Raw genomic sequence first — 22,555 nt, 5'->3', positions numbered from 1 at the left:
ACCTTTAAGGGTTTATGTTGCTTGGGGAGGTGCACATAATATTGTACCTTGGAATCTTCCAGGTATTTGGTGAGTGCACGGTGGTCAGCGGAGGTCTCCGGAAAGATCCTCGCGAACTGACCCCCAAGCCGCACTTTAAATTTCGCTCCGGCATCCTTGCTCATCTTTGACACGAAGTCAGTGTAATTTTCGGGGTACAGGGCAAGGATCGGCTTCACCTTTGCCTCTGCATCCCCGTTGGAGGCAGTAGCCGAAGAATTTCCCTCTTTGACGATATCCATGTCGTCAGAAGTAGTGCCTTCCTCCTGGCTAAGAGGGGCAAATTTGTTGGAAATATTAAGTTTATTTACAACTTCCTCAACCTTAGAGGCTTTGGAAGTTTTAGTAGGGGCGATAAATCCCCCATCAGTAGATTTACGTTTGTTATGCAAGATGGGGTCAGTAGGGGTGTCCCTGCCCTTATCACTAGCGGCAACATTAGCCGCATTACCATTAGTCACAACGAGCTCGTCGATGGATAACAGCAAACCATGCTCACCATCCTGAGAGAGAGGCATCATCCGCTGGATTCCATCGGCGACCTCGTTGATCTCAGTCACCCAGTCCATGTAGATGGGGGGGAGTGGAGCTGGAACACCAGTTCCTCGCCTTCATTAGTCGTCTAAGCCTTCGAAGAAGGTCATCGGACTCTTGTGTTTTACCCCTGTACCCGAGGTAATCCGCAGGATTAATTGGCAGAATTGGTGGGAAACGGCCAAGTACTTCAGTCAGCGTGCGTGGTGTCGCGAAAAATGCCGCAACGTCTTCGCTCGTATATTGAGCCATATTCAGCAATTCTTTCTTCGTACGAGGTGGTATAGACGATCTCCTCGTACGGAATCCAGAAAGAGAAAATCTCTCTTGTACTGTGAAACTTGCGGCATGTTTCATTTTTGTATTAGGTTTAAATAGTTGCCCCTTGTATCATGCTACCTAGCATACAACTAATGTTCTATTTTCTGTAACTGTTGGCTTTTTTTTTTAATGTAAGATCTATTTAATGCTTTATAAAGTAAAAATAAGGTTAAACTAATATTTTCTGTATGTTTTAAATCTCTTGTTCTTCTCTGTGCCACATGAAAAATTTTGTGGCTACTTTGTATGATGTTGCTTAAGAGTATAGTCTATTTCTTCAGCGGTTCCCAAACTTTTAAGGCCGCAGAACCCTTAGCGCTTCGCCTTTACCTCAAGGAACCTCATCATTGTTTTCAATGATCTGGGAATTAAATGATAATGATGAAAAAACATTTGAATGCTTTCTTCTACATAGAAAAAACTTCCTATTCCTATTCAGAGTCACAACTGACTACAACTGTATTTATGTCGAGGACTGCATACTAAGTGCCTTGGCTCCATTATTTTATATACCAATAGATGGCAGCACCATCACCGGATCGAACAGTTTATGAGAATTTAGAACTAGTCCAGGAGCAAATAGCTACCTGGTGCTAGCACCCCCAGAGGTATCGTTTCACTTGGAGGACATTGAGACCACGAGCATATTTAACATCTCCCAGTCCCCTTTAATGACGCCGGGGGGGGTTCGACCATCGAGGTTCGAACCCAGGACCCTCCGGCTCCGAATATGACACTCTACCGATCGGGCTACCACGGCTAGAAAAAACTTAATCACTTGAAAATTTTTGTATTTTGATAGATTATAGAGCTTTAAGGTGTGCTGAACATTGAACGCATTTTGACCATTTTTGGGAATTATCTGTCCATCTGTTTGTTTTTGCAAGTATCTGACCAATTTATTCTGGGCGTTCTAATTCAAAACGCAATGCATTGAGTTGAACTAAATGTGCACCCCCATGTGAACTGGTAATGATTAGTTTTGGCATCAATCTCTTCAGAGGATGGCCAATCGGAACGATTTCCACTATTAATCTGACTGCTGTATTTGCAAGGATAATACATGGATTCACATAAAAATTGAACCTCATATGCATCACAATGGGAGAGGAGCTGATAAAGTTTGGCTGTCATTCATGTCCAACGGGTTTCAGAACACAAAGCTGGCTTTTCTCTCGAAAAATAAACAGAAACATTTATAGATTAGTTTTGGGTGGACTTTACCATAGATTAATTGCTCAAAGAAGGAATGTGCATCTAGTGCTTTTGTTGGCCTATGCAACTGATGTTCTCTTGCATGATTCAGCCCTTGTTCATTATCAGAACTAGAACTGTGGCCAAGACTATCTATGAAGCTTGGTTGCAATAATACATAAATTTGAAATTCCTCCAAGAATAAAAATTGCAAACCTGGTTAATATAATATGCAGAGTTCAAATGTCAACATAACTTAAAAATTTGGTAAATGCGAAAGTCCGTAAATATCCATTGGTCAAGCGAAACTTACAGAAGAGAAGTTTCATGATGTCCACTACATAGTTCACTTCCCACTGCAAGGCTCTCCGATATCCGTGCCTATTACAGAGGTGGTTTCACCTGCTTATAGGGTCCTGAAGTAAGCTCTGTTTTTTGATCCAGATCAGCAGGCAAATAACTCCAGATTCAAAAACCCCAGAAGTATTGATTCGGAATGGAAACGTTGAAGACTTAGTGACCAACCGCGACAGATTTAAGAAGCACAAGTCAAATTAGCTCACAAGGTGGATATCCAGCCATAGTTTTTATTGAACCTGCAATACTTACACCACAAATCTGGTGCCTTACCGATAGGGATACCTCAGCCTGTGCGCTCAGCATACCAGTTAACTTAGTACGAAAATCAACTACTTAAAAACTGAATCTGTGTCAGTAAAAGATACCACTTGAAGTTTGAAATAAGGTCTATACATAAAAATAAAATTACATTTGCATAAAATTGTTTTAACATTCTACAGTTATAATTGTCTTTACAAGAAATGATGAAGAATGAAACTGTTTCATTGTATTACTGATAATGGCCGTAAACTCTGGCTTTATGTCGAAAAGTTGAGAACATACAGCAAGAGAAGAATGCATTTCAGAACTAAATTGTTTTTCATGTACACATTGGCTGGATAGCTTTAATTGTATGGATAATTTGTTATGTGCGGAAGCTGTTTTAAGATATTAAGAGCTTTCTTAGCCGGTCACTAGTATTTCTCTTCAACACCAACCCATGATTAATTGAGTGAAACAGAATCAAACTAGTTTTTTAATTCCGAAAATCTCTGAAGTTCACTTAATGATTCAGCTGTGGCATGAACATTGTCAGTTGGTAAACAGATTTTGTGTAGTCGGTTCTGGGTCATTATGAGTGAGCAGGAAATATTTTGCAAGGATTTTAAGGTCTCTCAAATGACCAATGACGCTTTTTTAAATGTCACAAAATAGTTGCACTGTGTTTTCTTTATAGAGATGGGTTTCTTGCAGAACTTCACTTTAAGAGGGGAAAATATTCAACATTGTTTCCTCTTAGGCAGAGAATACAAAGTCTCAGCCTTCCTTTACTGTATCATTTTATCTCTCACAGCAAAAGAGGCAACTTTCTCCTTAAATGAAAATACAGACTTAGTTTAGTTCCCCAAAAATATGGGTAACTGATAGACTGACTATACCAAATGACGTCATGCAAAACGTTAAAAACTGCTAAAGATATTGTCTTTCGCTCCAGCTGAAAAATCGGCAGTTCATCTGTAAGTTTATACAATTTTTCAAAAGTTTGTTTTGGATAGCCATCGTATTTCGTATGAAGAAGTAGTGATTTGTGATAATTACTAAAATCTTCATAAATTATGCACAATACCGTTCACCGGTGGCAACGAGAATTAAAAAAATTATTTACTTCTAAAGCTGCATCAAGAACTTTCTTTACATCAGATGTTTGTGTTGTCTACATCAGGTGTTTTTTTTTAATTCCTGGCATTACCATGATAGAATGACGCCTACTACTTCTATTTAGTGCAATATTTTTTATCCCTGAAAGTTTCTCTTTTTCTGAAATTACTGTAGAAAATAATAAAATTATGCAATTCATGGCTGTACCCTTTTAAAACTTTGACCGAACCCAAGGGTTCTGCTGAACACACTTTGGGAATCGCTGGTCTATTTTAATAATAGACAACTTGGCCATTCCTGATATACATCATAGTTGACTGGAAAAATCATGGCCAAAGTAAAGTCAGTCTCATAAGCATTTTGGTATCATTACTTATTTTGACATAATAAATAATCTCGGCAATAATTGTTCTTTATGCTTCATCTATTTGTTTTTTGTTTTATTAATTGCTAACATAGCAGCTGTATGTAGTGTTTCGAAATTCATTCATTGAAATCACCTAAAAAATATAATCTAACATAAGCGGAAAATTTTAGCTACTATCAATAAAGTTGATTATATTCTCATTTTTAAAAAAAATTTCATCAATATTTTAAAGATGGTTAGCAACGAGAAATATTATTTTTCTTTGTTTCTTGATAAAATATCTTCTATATGTGAAAATAAATGCATGTTCTTTCTTGAGATGAATGAGTTCGTCAGTTTGTTAGAAATCTATTCAAATAATGCTTGTGTTTTTATTTTTTTTCAACAAGATTATAAAGGTTTTCTTGCAAAGGTGATTGATTAATAAACAGACCTGTAGATGTATTTTTTTTGCCTTTTAGGTTGTTAGGGCAAAAGAAAGAATAGATCAAGAATTAAATTGTCAAAAGCAAGAGAGTTCTAAAAACAATGAAAAATAGGTACTTTGAATTGGCAGTTTCCTTTGTAGATATCTTCAACTCTTCATTAATATAGTGATGAATCTTTTCAAATGTTTATTTATATATTGTACAGCTGTAAAACCAAAATAAATAGTTTCAAATATTTTAATTAATTTGTCTCCTGGATTGACCAACAGTTCAGCCTTATTTTCATTGCTTTCACCAATGCAATTAAATCAATTCTTACAATTCTGCTGAGAAAAATCTCACAAAATGTATCATACAATGTATTAATGAAGCAAAACGTTATGATAAACAATGTAAAAATAAATAAAAAGAAAAACGCACAAACAAAAAAAGAATCTATATAATTGAACAACTTAATCTGTTATAAAATCAACATTTTTAGAAAATGTATCCGTATCAATTAACTAAAACATGTTTTAATGTATAGGGATCATATTTATGATGACTTGCGAGCAGTTGTTTGAATAAAATGTATGAGGATTTTCGAAAAAGATAATTGAATTCTGATGCTAGGAGTCGGAAATAAATGTAGGCTGGATTTCATTCCAGAATTAGAATACATATGAAATTATTTGGACCATAATGTGGGATTTAAAAAGAAGGGATATAGTCCCTCTGTCTTCTCAGAAGAAACTTTCTAGTAATCGAGGTAGTTGTATATTTAAGTATATAGAGTTCACATTAAAAGAGAGAAGTGAGGTACATATTGTTATTTAAATTTCAGTAATCCACCAGTTTATGAATTGATTTGATAGTTGTAAAATAGCAACTCCAATAAATTTCTATTGTGTTCCTTTATGATGAGTTGTAAATGTAATTAACTTTAAATGACATCAAGGTTGAAGAAAGAAGTGCAAGTACTACAAAATAAACAAACTTAAAACTCTTTATTATTATTATTATAATTAATTTTTTGGAATATGGCACATATAAAAAAATATATAAGCTCAAAATTATTGATAAGACATTAGTTTCAAAAACCATATGTATGGTCACAGTTTATTATACAAAGAGAAATGCATTTTATCGGGTAATGATTTTTTTTTTCAAAATGGATCTGAAAGTCAAGTTAGTTTGTAACTAAATAGGAACAATAAAACTACAATTCAAAAAGTAGATGCAAATAGCTAAAAAAAACTTCATTATTGAAAACCTCTTGAAGACATTTAAGACAAATGCTTTTCTAATGATATGCAGTAAAATATCAGAGCAGATGTTAACATGTCTGTTCTTTTAGCCTTGATTCATAGATTATATAATGCATCAATATAGCATACATCTCAGTTGGAAAGACTGGAGAAACTGCCCAAAGGATAAGTATTCAATTTACTGGGACAAAAAGGCCCATAACCTTTTCTTGTTCCATTTAAAAACCATCAGCATACCAAAGAGTGCAGTTTCTACTGTTAAGAAGCAACTCTCCAGTCACTTCAAGAGTGCAATAGTACATAAGGCCTGTCAAAAAATTTTCCACATGTCATCGTTTAGCAGATCATAAAAAGAATGCCCCATCAAAGTTCTTTTATAAAATTTAAAATTTGGAGCAAATGTTATAGAAATTGTAAATCCAACAGAACCAGGCACATTTATTTCAAAAGGTTTACTTTTTGAGTAAATATCAAATATTTATACTCATAAAAATAAAACTCATAGAAAACATAAGTTAGCCACATTTTCAACATGAATTACTGAAAAACTTTAAAAAATAGATAAGAGCAATTAGTTTTAGCGAACTAAAATCAACTTTTGTAAATGCTCATTTTGTCATTAGTTGTCTTTCCTTCACATTTTAACCTATAATGTAACTTGAACTTGAATGAAAATGTAAAACTTTATGGCTCTTCTTTGTTTTAGTTGTATTGCTGATGTAGTCCAAATTTTGATTGGGAGAAAAGGCATCCCATAAACTTTTTAGATTAAGAAAAAAAAATAATATAAGAAACACCACACCCAGCTCACGATAATGAGCACAATCGGCAAGAAACTATTGTAAAACTTGCAGTTGTGATTGATTTGAGGAACAAAACTTTTAATATTGTACAAAATAATATTTTATTAATGATTATGGTATCATTTTTTAAAGATAAAGGTTCAACTACAATGCGTTCAATCACGAATTTGACCATAAACAACTTGGTCCATTTTTCATACTCATGGCAAAATGGGTTTGTAGGCTGTGCAAAAATATAGCTTTCACATCAAGGCTGGCTATATCTCTTGCCACTGATTCATAATATTTTTAGGATCTAAGCTTTTTGAAAACATTAAGAAACAAGTTATGATTTTTAAAAGATATAAGTGACGCACCACATTTTTCCAGTTTTAAACACGTCAATGTCATGGGGCTTCTTTAGTAAAACATGGTACCTTTGAATTAAAACTTTTTTTTTTTCAAAGTACTATTAGGTTAATTTCTGATTTTCAAATTTTATGGAAAAAAAGAGTTGATGACTTCATTGAAAATATAAAAGTTACTATAATATCCAATTACAGAGTCAGCAATAATTAAAGATAAGTTCAGAATTTTATAGGTGTGTAGCAGTGGTTCCTAAAGTGGGACTGGCCTGCATAGGGTTCATGTTAATGAAAGAAGAAATTGGGGGGGGGGGGTTGCCTGAGATAGAAATATGGGTTCACAAGCCTGGATCCGATTTGAGCAAGTTATCACTAAAGTTTAGGCATTCCATAAGTGCCATAGAGTACAAAACACAATTTTTACCTAACTTATTTTTATGTATTTAATGGCATGTATAAATACAAGATTTTGATAAAATAAATCAAAAATTTGTTCTATGGTTGGAGAAAATAAAGTTTTTTTTTTCTCTCTCAGCAGAATTTATTTTTGTTTCTGTAAGGTTACCGAAATATGATCAAACTATTGATTTTTTTATTGTTCATTTCTAAACTTCAACCCATTTCAAACACACGTAAAAAAAATTTCATCACTCTATGGCTTGATTCTTTGAAAGTTATGTGTGTTTTTAGGTCATATGCATGCTAAGTGACCTACAGCAGAAATAACACTTTAAAATGTTTTTCCTTTTTTTTTTTTGCATTTTTGTGTTTACATGGATTCTGAATCCCTAATCCCTAAGTATTGCCTTTAATCAGATGTACTGATTTAAAGCAATACTTTTTGCAGTTAATAGTGTATATTTATCAAAGTGCATTGGATAAGTATTTTATACTTTTTATGCCACGCTTAACAAAATATATAAAAGAATTTTCTTGATTTGTAACATATTTTACTGCATAATAGCTTTTGTAAAATATGTAAGCAAGAGGACAGAGCAACCCCTTAAGTCTGATAAATTTGAAGTCAAATATAAATAATGTCCTGTGTTGAAACAGTAGCACATCCAGAAAATTTTTCTGCGAGGGGTTTTTAAAATCGAAAATTGTTGCTTTCTTACACATTCATTTATAATGAGAAAATATTCAATATTTAATCAGAGTTTCTATGGCTTAGAAGTTGTTCATTTATAATGATTGCTTTAAAATAATAATTTGAACTCATATCACTATGACTTTAAAACGAAGAAAATGTGGAAAAGCACAGTATATTTATCATTCGTTTTACTTGACTCTTATTCATTTTATGTTTTTTTTTTTTTTTTTTTTTTGGTGAGACCATTTAAAGTTTCCTCTTCAAATGCATCAATGTCTTTATGAATCAGATTCTAACTAATAACAGTTTCAATCTTTCGATGAGAATTGGGAAGGAGCCTCAGAAAATACCGTGTGATAAGCTTCCTCAATCTAGGTTTCACTAAAAAGGATTTGTGCCGTGCTGGAAGTGCTGAGCAACCATGATACTCTTTTGCACTTGACTGAGATCAATTTAACTCTCTTATATCCGTCGAGGTGTTCAGCATAAAATATTACTTGTTTATTTAAGAATTGAAAAGTAATTTGTGACTGCTTCCTGATCATTAAAAACAGTAAGATATTTTGTTGAAACCTATCCTGCTTAGAAAAGTTCAAATAGTGTTTTTTCTTTTGATTAATACTGGGGGGGGGGGATGAATTTGTTCAAGTTCTGTTAGGGGTTTTAACCCTAAAACCCATTTGGTGGTTGCACCACTGTGTTGAAGCACCAAATTCACCCTTGCCTATAAATACATTCTTTTTATACACTTCTATACAGTAATAGTAACAGAGTTGCATTTTGTTCCATTTAAGTTAATAAAAGTAGGAATAAAAAGCTATGTAACTTTTCCTTAAATTTTCCGCTCTGCAGTGAACCCTACCAAACTGTCTCTTAGCTAGTTATCAGAAATATGTTTGACGTTGACTGCTAAAAATATTGAATATAAAAAGCATTTCCATGATAAAAAAACTTAAGAAAATTGTAAAGTTAGATAGATACCAATACTCCAGGTTTGTATAAAAAAATCTGCACTTTCACGTGAGCTCCCTTAGTAGCCCTGATAATATCCAAGACTCAATACACACTTTCACTATCAGTTGAATCCCCCCCCCATCCCAGTTCCAATCCTTCTGATGATTTTAGAGCACCTTGGGTCAAATTAAGTATTTAATTCATTGTTTTGCAACAATTAAATGTAAATAGTACTCTGTCTTACTAAATTTTGAAATTAGCCCCAGGTTGGGGATCTGAGAGAAACAGAAAAAATTGGCAAGGGGTCCATGGAATAAAAAAAAAAAAGTATGGCAAACCCTATTAAATAGATATCTAGTCTGATACAAAAATAGAAATTCTTACATAGGAAGTTTTTGTAAAAAATTGAATAGATGAAACATTTTTATGCAGTGTGCAGACCAAAATAAATAAAAACAAAAATAATATTTGATACAGTCAGTTATAAGAGTATTTGCCTGTAGTATATTCTGCCTTGCTCTGGCTAACGGGTGCTAACTCTCAGCATACACTCACAATGCACACTTGAAATACCTTGTGACTGTTTAAAACATTTACTTTAATCTATATTCTAATTTTTTAATACAACTAATCAAACATTGAAAAAAAAAGAAACATCTCTCGACAAGACCTAATTAGGAAATCGTATAACCAAGTACAGTGTGATCATAAAAAAATAACCCAGCTTTTTGAGGCAGTTTACAAAGCAAGAAAAGTAATTGCAACCCTAATTGACCATTAATTTCAAAAGTATAATTATAAAAAAGCTATAATTACTATCAATTTGTAAATACTTATTGTAATTGCCACAACAAACCTAAATTAGATATACTTAATACTGGGAAACTCATCTTGTATGATTAGTTGCATGTCTTGGGTTAAAACTCACGATGAAATTTATTCTCAATTTAAATGTGAATAATAAGCCCCAGTAACAGGTCATGGTTGGTTTAGTTGATTTTAATGATACAAGAGCCTTTAGGTTCTGTACTGTATCAAAAGATTCTTTGTTTTATATTACTAATTTTTTTTACTTTAGTATAAAGACAGGAAATGGTAAAAGTAAACGTACAGTCGGACCTCCCTATATCGAAGTAGCAAATTGCCGGGGAAAAATTTTATATATAGAAACGATTTATGTTTATGATAAAAATCTCCTAAAACATTAAAATTACAGCTAGTTTTTGCCAACTGTAATGCCGATTCATATTTTTGAGCGAGTTTTCTGTAAGTTTCAGTATTTTTATTATGGCTTTCTGATTTCTCATAACAGCAGGAACTCTGCTTGCGGAAATACTGAATTTACTGGAAATGACATTTTTGCGCCTTCATACATCTTCCTTCCTTGGCAATTCAACTTGATCCGCGACACAAGAGGATTTTCGTTTTAACAATGTAATCAAGATAAAAGTAAAAAATCAATTTACTTAACTTGAATGATTTTCACTGAAGCTAAAAAGACTAGAAATTATAATCAACAGACAATAGAGATAACTTGAAACTGATTTTACTGTATAACTGGTTGTTACTAGGATTTGAAATAAACTTGATGGAATTTAAGAACTCCAGAACGGAACAACAACCTATCTACACACCCCTCAACCCCAGATTCCTTGTGAGTTTCGTAGCAACCTTTAGTGAACATAACTTTCTCCCCCAACCTTCATTTTTCACGAGACAAACAGTCTAAAGTGGGAAAAAATCTACCAATGTCTCGATTGATTTTTGATATATAGAGATTTTTTGGATATATAGAAACAATTTTTCTATGTAATGGACATGAAAACTTGCTGGAACTTCGATATATAGAAAATTTTGATACGTGGAAGTTTGATATATGGAGATTTGACTGTATTTTGAAATAAGAGACACAAAACTAATAGGTTATGCATTTGACCTTTTAAGTTGAAAAGAGATTTCCTGTCCTCACAACTTTCCACAAATATGAGAAACAGAACCTGTGTAAGCAAATTTCAAATTGATGCAACTTCAATGAAAATTAAAAAAATACTTTTACAAACTAATTTACAAAAGTGAACACAAAATATTTACAAATTATTTACATTTTGTTTTCAAAAGCAATTGTTATGACCTAGATCAGGCCTTCCCAACTTTATGGTCAGTGGACCCTTTTCATGGACCAATTTCTCGTGCAAACTCCTGTCATTAAGTGTTTATATCCTTGTCTTTTGTAGTTAATTTAACGTAATTAAATCAACCATTACTAATTACAAAAGAAACATTACTATTTTAAAAATGCACAAGGTAGGTAGTTTACAATGTTCAACTTCACTTACAAATTCTGGAATAAAAAAGTGAAAGTGAACAGACTGAAATGAATAGATAATAAAACAATTTGAAATTTAAAATTAAGCTGCATATTATTGGGAAGCATGATTTTTTTTTAGCTGGCACAAGTTTGATATAATGGTTTTACCCTTTGATGGCTGGAGTAAATTATCAGGTTTAGCTCATAGACAGCTTCAGTATTTATTGTTTCGGCGGCTGCACAGGTTGAAACACAGATTCACATACACAAATTTTGGCAAATGGAAGAACACATTTTGCTTTTCAAGAAGCAGCTGATAGATTTTGTTTTCCAAAGAAAGTTAAAATTAGGAGTGAGTACATTAGGAGGTATATTTGAAGGTGCAGCCTGAAGTTATGTCTATCATATTTCTAAGACTGACTGTATGGTGTGCTCAGAGAACAGCTCCACACTTCAAGGATCAAAATTCTGGTTTTCAAATGCAAACATATTACTTAACTATCATTTAACTTTTTTTTTTTTAATTTTGCAATGGACCCCAAAAAGGTTTGTGTACTACAGTTTGGGAAGCCTTGAACCAGAAGAATTTAATTCAGGAAAAATCTATCATAAATCATTTATCTGAACATTGTGAAACAATTTTAAGCAATAACAGTCATAATTTTAAAATTATTGCTTAAAATTCATTTCAAATAAAAAGCTAAAATACAATAAGACTTGTTTTTTACAAAAGCATATATTTTAACATTTTATCCACAGGGGGGGGGGGATACATTTGTTCTCATGAAATATTTTGGAAGAATTATTTTCTTAGAAAACTCATAAGGATTTTTTTAATTAAAAATTTAAATAATATTCATTGAAAGATTTCATCAAGATACTACATTTCCATAAGTACCATGTGGCGCCCTATAAAATTTTGGCATATACATTAGTTGGATGCTAGTAAAATGATACTTTCTCACTCCTGTGTTCTTTAAGGTATTTTCACGTCTAGTTCCTTCACTAAAAAGTAAATAGATAGAATTAGATTTCAGAATTAAAGAAAATTAAGTTTATATTAGGACATTTAAAACTGAAACAGTAATTTTCTTTCAGAATTTACACAATTTTTGATTTATCAGTAGGGGAATGTGAGCAAAGTGAAATAGAGTTAAGATGACTGAGGTTTTTCAAAATGAACTAATTGGAAATTTGTTTTGAAAATTGCAGTACATAAAGAAATAACATTGTATTTTATAATAAAACTTGCACTGAAACATTATATTTTATTTTTGGCAGTAAAATTGGGCCTTCAAAAAATAGAAGATTTTCCTTTTTTTCCAGTGAGTTTTTAGTGAAAAAAGAAACATTTTTTGAATGAAATATTTTCTATTTGAATGTAAAAAATATTTTTGAACAAAATAATGAACACCATAAAAGGATAATTGAATAAATAAAAAGATAATGAACCACTAAACTAATAAATAAATAAATGATTTAATTAATACATGAGGAAAAATGAGGGTATAAAATAGTGAATGAATAAAAAATTAAGTGAATGAATGAATAAATATGTGAAGTATTAAATGAAGGAATGTAAATAAATTAGATACTAAATGAATATGTAAATAATTGAATGAGTAAATAAAATGAAACTATTTCACTTTGCCTGATCCACTTAGCCCCACATGCACTTGACCGTGAAAAATATTTAAAATGCAAATAAGCTTAATATTAACTAAATAAATATTGCACTGAATATTCGAAGGTCCCAATTAATATTTAAAATGTTAATAACAAGAGATTTATCATTTGATAATATCAAAAAAATTTTGACTTATAACAAAATATTACAATTTGAGTATCAATTTTTGAAAATTGCCTGTATTATCATACGCTTTGATTTTCAGAGGTAATTTTTTCTTGACTGGAATAGACTACATGTCTTACTACATAGTCAAAATATTACTAGTTAAGTGTTGCTAAAAGCGGATTAAATATTTCGCCATTTCACTTTGTCTCACATTCCCCTACTATGAAATTGAAGTGATGTCAGTAGAGTTTCAAACAAAGAAGCTAATGTTAGTGATAGTTTATTGATTGAATATTTTATTGTTGTTACTATGTAAAACATTCTCATAAATTATGCGATTTAAAAATAAGTTTTGAATTCAATATAGTGTTTGGAAGTGAAATTAAAATATAGATTTTTAATCTAAATTTAATTACATAAACATACCTGCCGACATCTACTGGGGAAAAAACTGCAGCAGATGATTGCAGCACACAGAAATATCTTAATTTTTTATTGTTATTTAAGGAAGAAAATTGATTTTTTACTATCCTTCTAAGTACAATCAAGCACAAGCTATTTAAATCATACGCACATTTGAAAAAAATGCTCAAAATCCAGAAACCTCCCAGAAAACCCAGTAGAGTTGCAAGTTAATATTAAACTAGTCACCAGTCACTTATTTCACCATGCATAACATCATACAAAACATATTTATTTAATTAGTAACTTGAGACTGTTAGTAATGAAATACATTTTGTTCCCCCCTAACTTTCAAATGAACTTGAAGATTAAGGACAATTTACTTTAATATTTACTTCAGACACCTATCAAATCCCTGCAAATTTATTGTCGACATACAATTTAAAATAAATTGCTTTAGTCATTTCGAGCATTCACATTCATGTGATTGCTAACAAAAAATATTAGGCGATCTCCAAAATGGACTTTATTTTAAATTAAAAGCCTTAAATCAAAATTATTGTAGGCCATTTTTGATGATGTTTGTATGTTCTTTGAATGTATTATTGAAGGGATGGATTTCTGGAACTCTCCTTCACCAACATTTTGAAATTCATGATAGAAATAAGCTTGTATGCATGTAGTGGCATTGTAAATACAATTTCGTACACCATGTACCACAGTATGAGACCCCAATTTTGGAATCCCGAAAACCAGAAATTTTCCCTTTAATTTATAAACAAAAGAATCAAATTTTCTTTTAAAGAAACCAAAAATCTTCCTTTTTCTCATTAAAAAAAATCAAAATTGTTAACTTTCCGCAAATACTTAATGAAAACACATTAGTTTCAGTTCAGTTTTTTAAAAAAAATTTTTCTTGACGACATGTGTCATGCGTAAATAAGCGTTTTGCTGTAATTGTACAGAGAAAGGATGCCTTTCAACATCCACATTCACTTAACAGTAATTATTTTTTTCTTTTCATAAGTATGCAATACAAAGCCGATTGAATAAAAGTACAAAATTATTTTTAGTAAAAATATGACTTATTTATTGTATCGATAAGCACATTGCATAAAAATGAAAAGCAACATCCGCAGATTATACCATGCAGCAAATTATTTACGACTTTTGTTTTAACATTATGAAGTATACTTTCATTCAGATTGTTCAAAAAATAAAAGAAATTTAGTGTGTACAACAGCAAAACCATTAAAAAAGTGACAAATACTGCACAACAGGACAGTTTTACTATTTTTTCAGTCATAATCCAAAATCTGGATAATTCCGAAATTTGAAAAGGTTGCGGTTCTGAGCATTCATGATTTCGGGTGCCACACTGTGCTTGAAAAATTGCTATATTTTGATAGGTTAAAATCAACAAAAAATCCTTAAGGCTTATTTATAATTAAAAAATATATTTAGAAATAGAATTACCTCCTCATACATTCTAGTACTCTTGGCATTTCTTTTGATTCCAAATTAAAATCTTTCAAAAGAACTGTAGCTTGCTCTAATGTGACAGACATTCCTGTTCTATCTTTTGCACTTTTACAACTAGTAAAACGAATGCCACCAAGGTATTTGCAAATCTAAAAATATGTTTAAAAAGTATTGCAATAAAACAGAAGAAATACTTCAACTTAATATGATATCAGTGAAAATGTTTAACATGAAACTAAAAGGACCGAAATATTTTTAGCATTGGAAGAATTTGACACTAAGCAATTTGAATTAAGTCCCACTCTGTACTGCTATATCATTTCATGTTAACTTATTTTTTACGTTAAGCATATTTCACTACATTGTCCCCTGATTGTCCTGGAGATTGTATGTTGGTTTATGTCATCTGGGGTCACTAGAGATTTAGTATACCAAAACTCAACTCTGGGGGTCTTCATGGGGCTGAGATACAAGGGGCGTGAAAAACCCAGAAATCCCCAACTTGTTCTGTCGTGTAAACTGTCCCTTAGTCGCTTTTTTCTTTCGACTTTCTTGGCGGTGGATTTGCTTTTGTTGGCTGCTGACGTTTGGTTCTCTTGGCGGCCGGGACGCTCCCGCGTCCCGTGATGAATCTCCTCTTGTAGAATTTCTTGCCACATGCTCTCCAAATGCTGTGATAAATCAGCCACAGTCTCAGATGACCAAAGTCGCATGGACATCATAGCCCAAACATGTTTGATTGGAGACAGATCAGGTGATCTAGCTGGCCATGTAGTCCAGTGGTTAGGGAGTCCACTACGGAAGTAATTGGTGGAAAGTTGGAAATTTCTTTAATCTATGCGTACGGGTCTGGAATGATCATACTAAGTTCTCTCCCTTCAACTAAGTGAGCTTTAGCCATTACAGCCAAATTAGTGACAAAAAACACCTGTTTTTTCATTAATATACAATATCTCAAAAATAACGCTTCCCATGGCCATACATATAGGCAGATTATTTGTATTGATTAAAACTTTGAACAAAATGAGTATCTACAATATATATCTTTGTTAAATACTAAGCGCACAACTTATTTTCAAAGTTTGGCTAAAATCACTAATCAAGTGCTTTAAGCCAGAACGTAACTTTCCAACTCCCACCAGCCCTCCCCGAGACCCCTGGAATAGAATGCCGTAGCACTACAGCACATGGTGGTGCTTTCCTACCTACGGAACCAGCTACACAGGTACATATTCATTAAGTTGACTAACTTACTGCTAAAAATACTAGATGTTGCTGAAAACAATTTATTTCATTACAATATAACAAAGAAATGAAAAAGGATCCTATCTTCATACATAACTCATTTTAGTTCTTAAAGGGAAGCTCAAAAATACTGATAGGTTAATTTCAAGTAGAACTTTCCACATAAAATGACTGATTTTGAGTGACATGATTTGACTTTGAAAATCAGTATTGTGTTCAAGGTAAAAAAGTTTTCCAGTTCTTTTTTCTTAAACTAAATCAATTTTTTAATTTACACAATTTGAAGAAAACCTAATGGATAATATTAATTGTTTTGCTATGAGAAATGGTACTATATTCGCAACTCCAACGAACTATAGGGGGCACTGCAGTCACTGTCTAATGGCGGAATTTAAAACTAAAACAAACGCATGTGGTAACGAAGAAAATGCTAAAAGTGTTGTGATTTTTGTTGTTATGTATGATTTTTTCGCTTTATTCATTTGAAAAGATTTTTCAAAGTCTTTTGGTTATTCTGACCCATATAGAAAGAGATTAGAAACCAAAAAGTATTACGAAAGTAAACAATTAATGCAGAACACACAGTAAGTTGTTCTGAAGCAGCCATTTTCACGATGTTGAATTCGGAATTCATAAATTTTTGGTTCGCTTTGAACGGCATTTTCATTTTGTACCGTTTTTTCTATACATTAGTACATATTAAGTTCAGTTTCGTGACATTTCCGGCATTTGTTGTCATTTTTGTCACATAGTGCACATACGTGGCAGACTGTCAAGAGTAACGTTTAACACTAGATAATTTATTTCTATGACTATATGATTGGATATCAAAAGAAATCATGCATTTAATTCATTCGTCATGGAAATGATTTACCGGATATGCGAAATCTTGTCAAGATACATTATTCTTTCACACAATTTGAAAACCATAACCCTATAAACAGATTTTTGGCAAGCTTTTATTTTTTATTGTTCAAATTCTTAACGTTCTTTCTGGATTTTTCAATCTGTTCTATGATAAATATTTTCAAGAAAATTTATTTGCATACTGTCTATTTCAGTAGGATACTGTAGTAACAAAGGTTATTTAAATCATTTATGTGGAATTAGGTTAAGGAAAAGTGTCCAGTCAATGTTGTTAAGTTCGTTTTTTTTTTTCATCGAATTGAAAAACTGATATTTATTCAAATTCACTCAGAACAAAATAAATAATATGTGTACTCACAGTTTATATATGGTGGTAGTTTTCTTTTCAGTTGATTGACCATTATTTCTTTTTACTTATCGAATTCTGTAATCTTACTATCATTTTATTCCACTCATGATAAAAATTAAAAATGGTTTAACTAAAAACGCGAAATCTCGCCAAGGCTACTTTGCTCGCACAATTCCAAAACTATAACCCTAAACAAATTTGGCGAAACCTTTCAGCTGAGAATAAAAGGAATAAAGTAAATTCTTTCTCGGTTAAACATTTTTCATTTTGTTCTACGATAATAAATTCAAGAAAATATTTTGCATACTGTCCATTCCAACTAAATGCTGCTGTAAAATATGATTAATTAAATTAATTTAAGATTAAAAAAAACTCATATTCTTACAAATTCATACAAAACAATAAAAAATTTTACCTGGTATAACGTTATCCAATTTTGTTAATCCAGAGTTTTCTTGTTTACGCTTCCATCATTTAATACTTTTTTGAAAGAAATAAGGAAAACTAACATTATTTTGAGAAGCTCGAGAATACTACTAAGGGACGAATTAATTTCTGTTGTTGAAGGCGTTCTTAGACATGTTGAATGCGTTACTCAGAACAAACTGACCGCGTTTACGTCAACAGATACACGTGGAGCGCAACGTGGCAATGTTTTAGTTGCATTCACAGTTTTATAAATCACCGCAAGGTAGCGTATTTGAGCGCTGGAGTTCCGAATTGCTCAAGCAGTGATTATGTGAGTGAACTATTTGAGAAAAACATGACTCACTTGTGTGTAATTTGGGATAAATTATGTACGGAAGGTGACATAGTTGAAGTCAAAGAATGTGAATTCAAAAATTTGTTAAAAGCTGCCATAAAATATTTTATGTAAAACTGGCCGCCTGCGGCGACCAGCTGGTTCACCTTTTTACGCTATTCAACTTTCTATGCAAGCAGCCACCTACGGCGGCTGTTTAGCTAACTTGTCATTTACCTTTTTACTTCAAGTTTGCCGCCTTCGGCGGCTGTTTAAATACATTTGGCAGCTGTATTAATCAATCCATCTCTATCTTTTTTTGTGCCATTCACATTTTTACGCCAAGATTGCCGCCTTCGGTGGCTATCTACCTTTACGATCTATCTCTAAATTTTCTTATCTATCTCTATTTATTTTAACCTTCCCGCTCATTTCCTAATAAAAACAATGATCACTCAAAGAACCGCTTTTTTTTATTCAAGTAGAGCAAAAAAAAAAGGTATCTCCAAAATTCCCCGTAGTGTGCAAAAAGTAACAAAGTAAAGTAAGTGACAAAGAAAAAAAAAACTCTCGCTGTTTTTATTGAATTAAATGCGCACAACTATGAAGTGTAACGTAATATAGATACAGCAAAACGTCCGGCTTGGGGGCGGGGGGGGGGGGAGAAAAAGAAATAAATGCAATCCCTAAATAAAACAAAAAAAAGAAAAAAAAAAGCAAGCGCTGCCGGAAAAACACGTAGTTTTCACGTCATAAAATGTAGAAGAAAACTATATAGTAAAAAAAAACATTGTTTGCGATTAAGATTCCGCCGTAAATATCGAATCGAAATCAAAGTAGTGACATAAGAGGCAGAAAAGATTGAAGAACGCTTTTTTCGACCGATGCGGGGAAAGACATGATGTGGTTAGCATTAAAAAAATTGTAAAAAAAAACTATTGCGTATTTTTAAGAACGTTTTTCTTCTGAAGAGGGCGAAATGTTTTTACTATCACCAGCTTAAATCTTAGAAATGAGGCTTTGATACTTCTTGCAGGATGATATTAGAAAAAAATAAAACCCAGGAAAAAATGTAAATTCAAGGTTTTTTCAAAAATTCATAAAAAATACAAAAATTGCTCTATTTTCAAAATTTTTTCATTCATCATATTTGAAATTAAATTTCCTACACTATAATACAAAAAATATTCGTGTGGTGCAATTGGTTCGGGGTCTGTGAGGTAAAAAATGCAAAAAAACAAATAAAACATTAAATAACTTTTTTTCTAATTAAAATATAAAAATCGAAGCCCGAGGTGCACATCTTTGGCAAAAACAGCACCTGTATACCAATTTTCATCTTTCTAGGCCTTACCGTTTTCCCGGGAAGCGCGCCACACACACACACACACAAACATCTTATTTTATTATATGTATAGATTAAGCGAGAAAATTTATGTTGTTTTATATCACCATCCCATGCATAGTTAAACTTTCGCATGCTTTCAAATGTTTTAGCCATGTTCAGTGTATTATTTTAGGTGACCCACGTGTATAGTATATATTGTTTGTAACTTTGTATGCCTGATGTCTTTCTCTATTATGCCCTTTGTACTTCAAGTTATTGCAATAACATATTTTTTCTATAATCAAATGTCTAATAATTTTCTAATTACTCTTAACTGTATACGTTAAAGAAATTACGTTCTGATGAATAGTGTTCGCATTTTTTTCAAAAAGGGGCAGGGTAAATTTCTCAGAGAGGGCATCTTCCATGGAAAAAGGGGCACTTTTTGGGAAGTAAAAAGGCACTTGGGGGTGACCCAGTAGGAGGTCAACACAAGGGGTGCCCCCTCCAAGAGCAAGGATGCACCCCCCTCCCGGGCCAAAAAAGAAGAACATGAGCTTCTACAAATTCCCGATTCAGCAAATTTATTGCCAATAATGCAACATACTTTTTTTTTCTTTTTAAATAACACTTAATGCCCCCCTATTAGATCTAGGTATGAGTGCATGGTCGTATTTTATAATTAGGTCAAATTTAAGTTGAGTAAATTGCGAATTTCTTCTTCCTAAACAATCGGATTTGGAGTGAACCTGAAGACACTTTTGTGACATATTAAACCATGTACTACTATGTGTATTACAGTCATGAAATTGAAAGGAAGAAACTCACAGGAATATACTCATAATTTTTTTAAAATTTAGATTAAAATTACATATTTAGTGATCTGGTCTAATCAAATTGTCTAGGAAATTATTGATAGCTGATTCCCTTATGCATCACATCAATAGGAACATCACTTAAGTTTTATGAAATTTGTTTTATAGATGTCGTACAACCATCAATAATTCATTTTTATGACACTAAGTAACTCTCAAGGTGTAAGCAGAGATTGTTACATTTTCTTTAAAAGGATGTTCTGCGCAATTCTATGGTGTCAGACGTAAAAAATGAAGAAAAATTTCTCAGTTTTTTAATTTTATTTACCAAATATAAACTGTTCCAAAATAAACAAATTTATTTACATCCCACTGAATAAAAAATCATGTTAGTTTATCAAAATAGATCCCTAAAGTATAAATTTAAAAAATTTAAAGAGTTGATGTCGGACGTAAACACACAAATAAGTAAATTTGATGGTTCATTTAAAAATTATTAAAAGTCTGAATTGGCTTACAATTTAATTTTAAAAACACCATAATTCTAAAGTATACTCATAATTTAAGCATATTTCACAGCTTTCAAATGATATTATAAAGAATAAAATTATTTAAAAAATATTTTTAGCTTGGTGTCGGATGTAAATTATTCATATTGGACGTAAACTATTGCTCTTAAATGTAAATACATAACAATGATTACAGTTATAAATATGTAAATTATAGGTTACATATACTGAACCAAAATTTACTAAGTAAATTAAAAAGTAGGGTTGATTGGGGGAAGTGGGACACTGGGATAAGTGGGTCACCCCCAAAAACTGAAATATCCATATGGTTTTTGTACTTTTTTACATTGATCATGTCATGGTTCTTCACAGTGATTAGTTTTGCATTATTTGGGTTACATGGAATTTTTGTTCTAGGTCAGAGAACTAAGTCAAAAAAAAAAAAAATCTGAAAAATATTTTTTTGGCGAGAAAAAGCAGCATTTTTCAAAGAAGTGTTTCCTGGTTAGCATTACTTTTTTTATGATCAGTAAACATTCATGTACAGTTTAACTTAAAGTGCATACTGCAATCAGAATTTGAGAAAGATATTATTAAAAACTTTAAGAGGAGAGGCCCCACTTACCCCGTAACATTTCACTATAAGAGGTCCCCACTATGGGGTATGTGGTTCCCCCATAAGAGTGAGGATTTCAAAATCAAAAGCAACTATGATAAAATATTTGTATTATAGAAATACAAGACAACTATGATGACTTAGTAGGAATTGAGAGTTCAGCAACAAAAGCTGGTGATTAGTTATTTGTGAAACTTACCTGAAGGAAAACCTTCAAGATTTATATGGGTTGAATGTTGATAATGGTTCTTCTTTAGCCAACTTTACATAGACGCAGTCATTTAATGTTTCCAATTTTTTTTTTCCACTTATAGTTTTGGCAAATTTGCCAAAATTGATTCTACATACCATGAATTATTTGTTGGAATCATAAATTAACTATGTGTTCTACAGGGACCAAAGGGAACTAATTCACAAAATATATAACAAAAAATTTTGATGTAATATATTTAATATTTTGCTTAGTCAGTAAAAAAAAAATCGTTTTGTGTTATTCATGAACAAAGAATATTATGCTTATTGATTCAAAAAAAAAAAAAAAAAGTCATCACAATTGAGTGAGCTGAAATTTGTTGCGTCAAACAAAAATATTAAGCATCTACTAATGCTTAAACTGTTTTAGTCAATAAACTGCTTCCTTTTAGAGCCTTTCGGCTTATCTTCAGATGACTTATTTTAGCATTCTGTATTTCTGATGCATTTAAAATATCGAGTATCATTCTCCTGGTATTATCAGGGTGGGGTGAAGCTTAAATTATTTTCCTTATTTAAATATTTAAACTGATATTTACGTAATTAAAAATCACTAAATCGAAAGGAAAAATTTATTGCTTTGGATTGTTAAATAAGGGCTAGCTTGCTTAGTCGTTAAATAAACTTGTTGTATTTACTTAAATTTTTTTTGAAAAGGACATTTTTGAATTCTCAATTTTGTTTTTGCATGTAGTATGCAGTGAAAAACTTATGTTCCATTAACGTGTTGTGCATTTGCATTTGTTTAAATGTAAAATATTGTAGATAAATTATTTAATGATAATTCATCTATTTATTAGTAT

The 22,555-nt window shown here is 31.9% G+C and overlaps 2 protein-coding genes across 3 annotated transcripts in view; one reads left to right on the top strand and one right to left on the bottom strand.

Moving 5' to 3' along the window:
- Window positions 1-22,555, top strand: part of LOC129218708 (mitochondrial import inner membrane translocase subunit tim16-like) — a 78,485-nt gene that overhangs the window by 42,905 nt on the left and 13,025 nt on the right. The window contains exon 4 of one of the 2 annotated variants that reach the window (XM_054853030.1): window positions 4,636-4,834. The exons of the other annotated variant lie outside the window; for it this stretch is intronic. Coding sequence (XP_054709005.1) covers window positions 4,636-4,713 — 78 coding nt within the window. The 3' untranslated portion in view covers window positions 4,714-4,834. Of the gene's footprint in view, window positions 1-4,635; window positions 4,835-22,555 lie in introns of those variants that run through there. 2 annotated transcript variants of the gene reach the window in all.
- Window positions 11,197-22,555, bottom strand: part of LOC129218707 (inositol polyphosphate-4-phosphatase type I A-like) — a 161,656-nt gene continuing 150,297 nt past the window's right edge. The window contains exons 23-24 of the mRNA XM_054853029.1: window positions 15,025-15,179; window positions 11,197-12,356 (exon numbers count right to left, since the gene is read on the bottom strand). Coding sequence (XP_054709004.1) covers window positions 12,224-12,356; window positions 15,025-15,179 — 288 coding nt within the window. The 3' untranslated portion in view covers window positions 11,197-12,223. The remainder of the gene's footprint in view (window positions 12,357-15,024; window positions 15,180-22,555) is intronic.

This window comes from Uloborus diversus, chromosome 3 (genome assembly GCF_026930045.1).
Source record: "Uloborus diversus isolate 005 chromosome 3, Udiv.v.3.1, whole genome shotgun sequence".
Taxonomy (NCBI): domain Eukaryota; kingdom Metazoa; phylum Arthropoda; class Arachnida; order Araneae; family Uloboridae; genus Uloborus; species Uloborus diversus.
The sequence above is the reverse complement of the archived record's forward strand: the minus strand, read 5'-3'. Positions and strand labels throughout refer to the sequence as shown.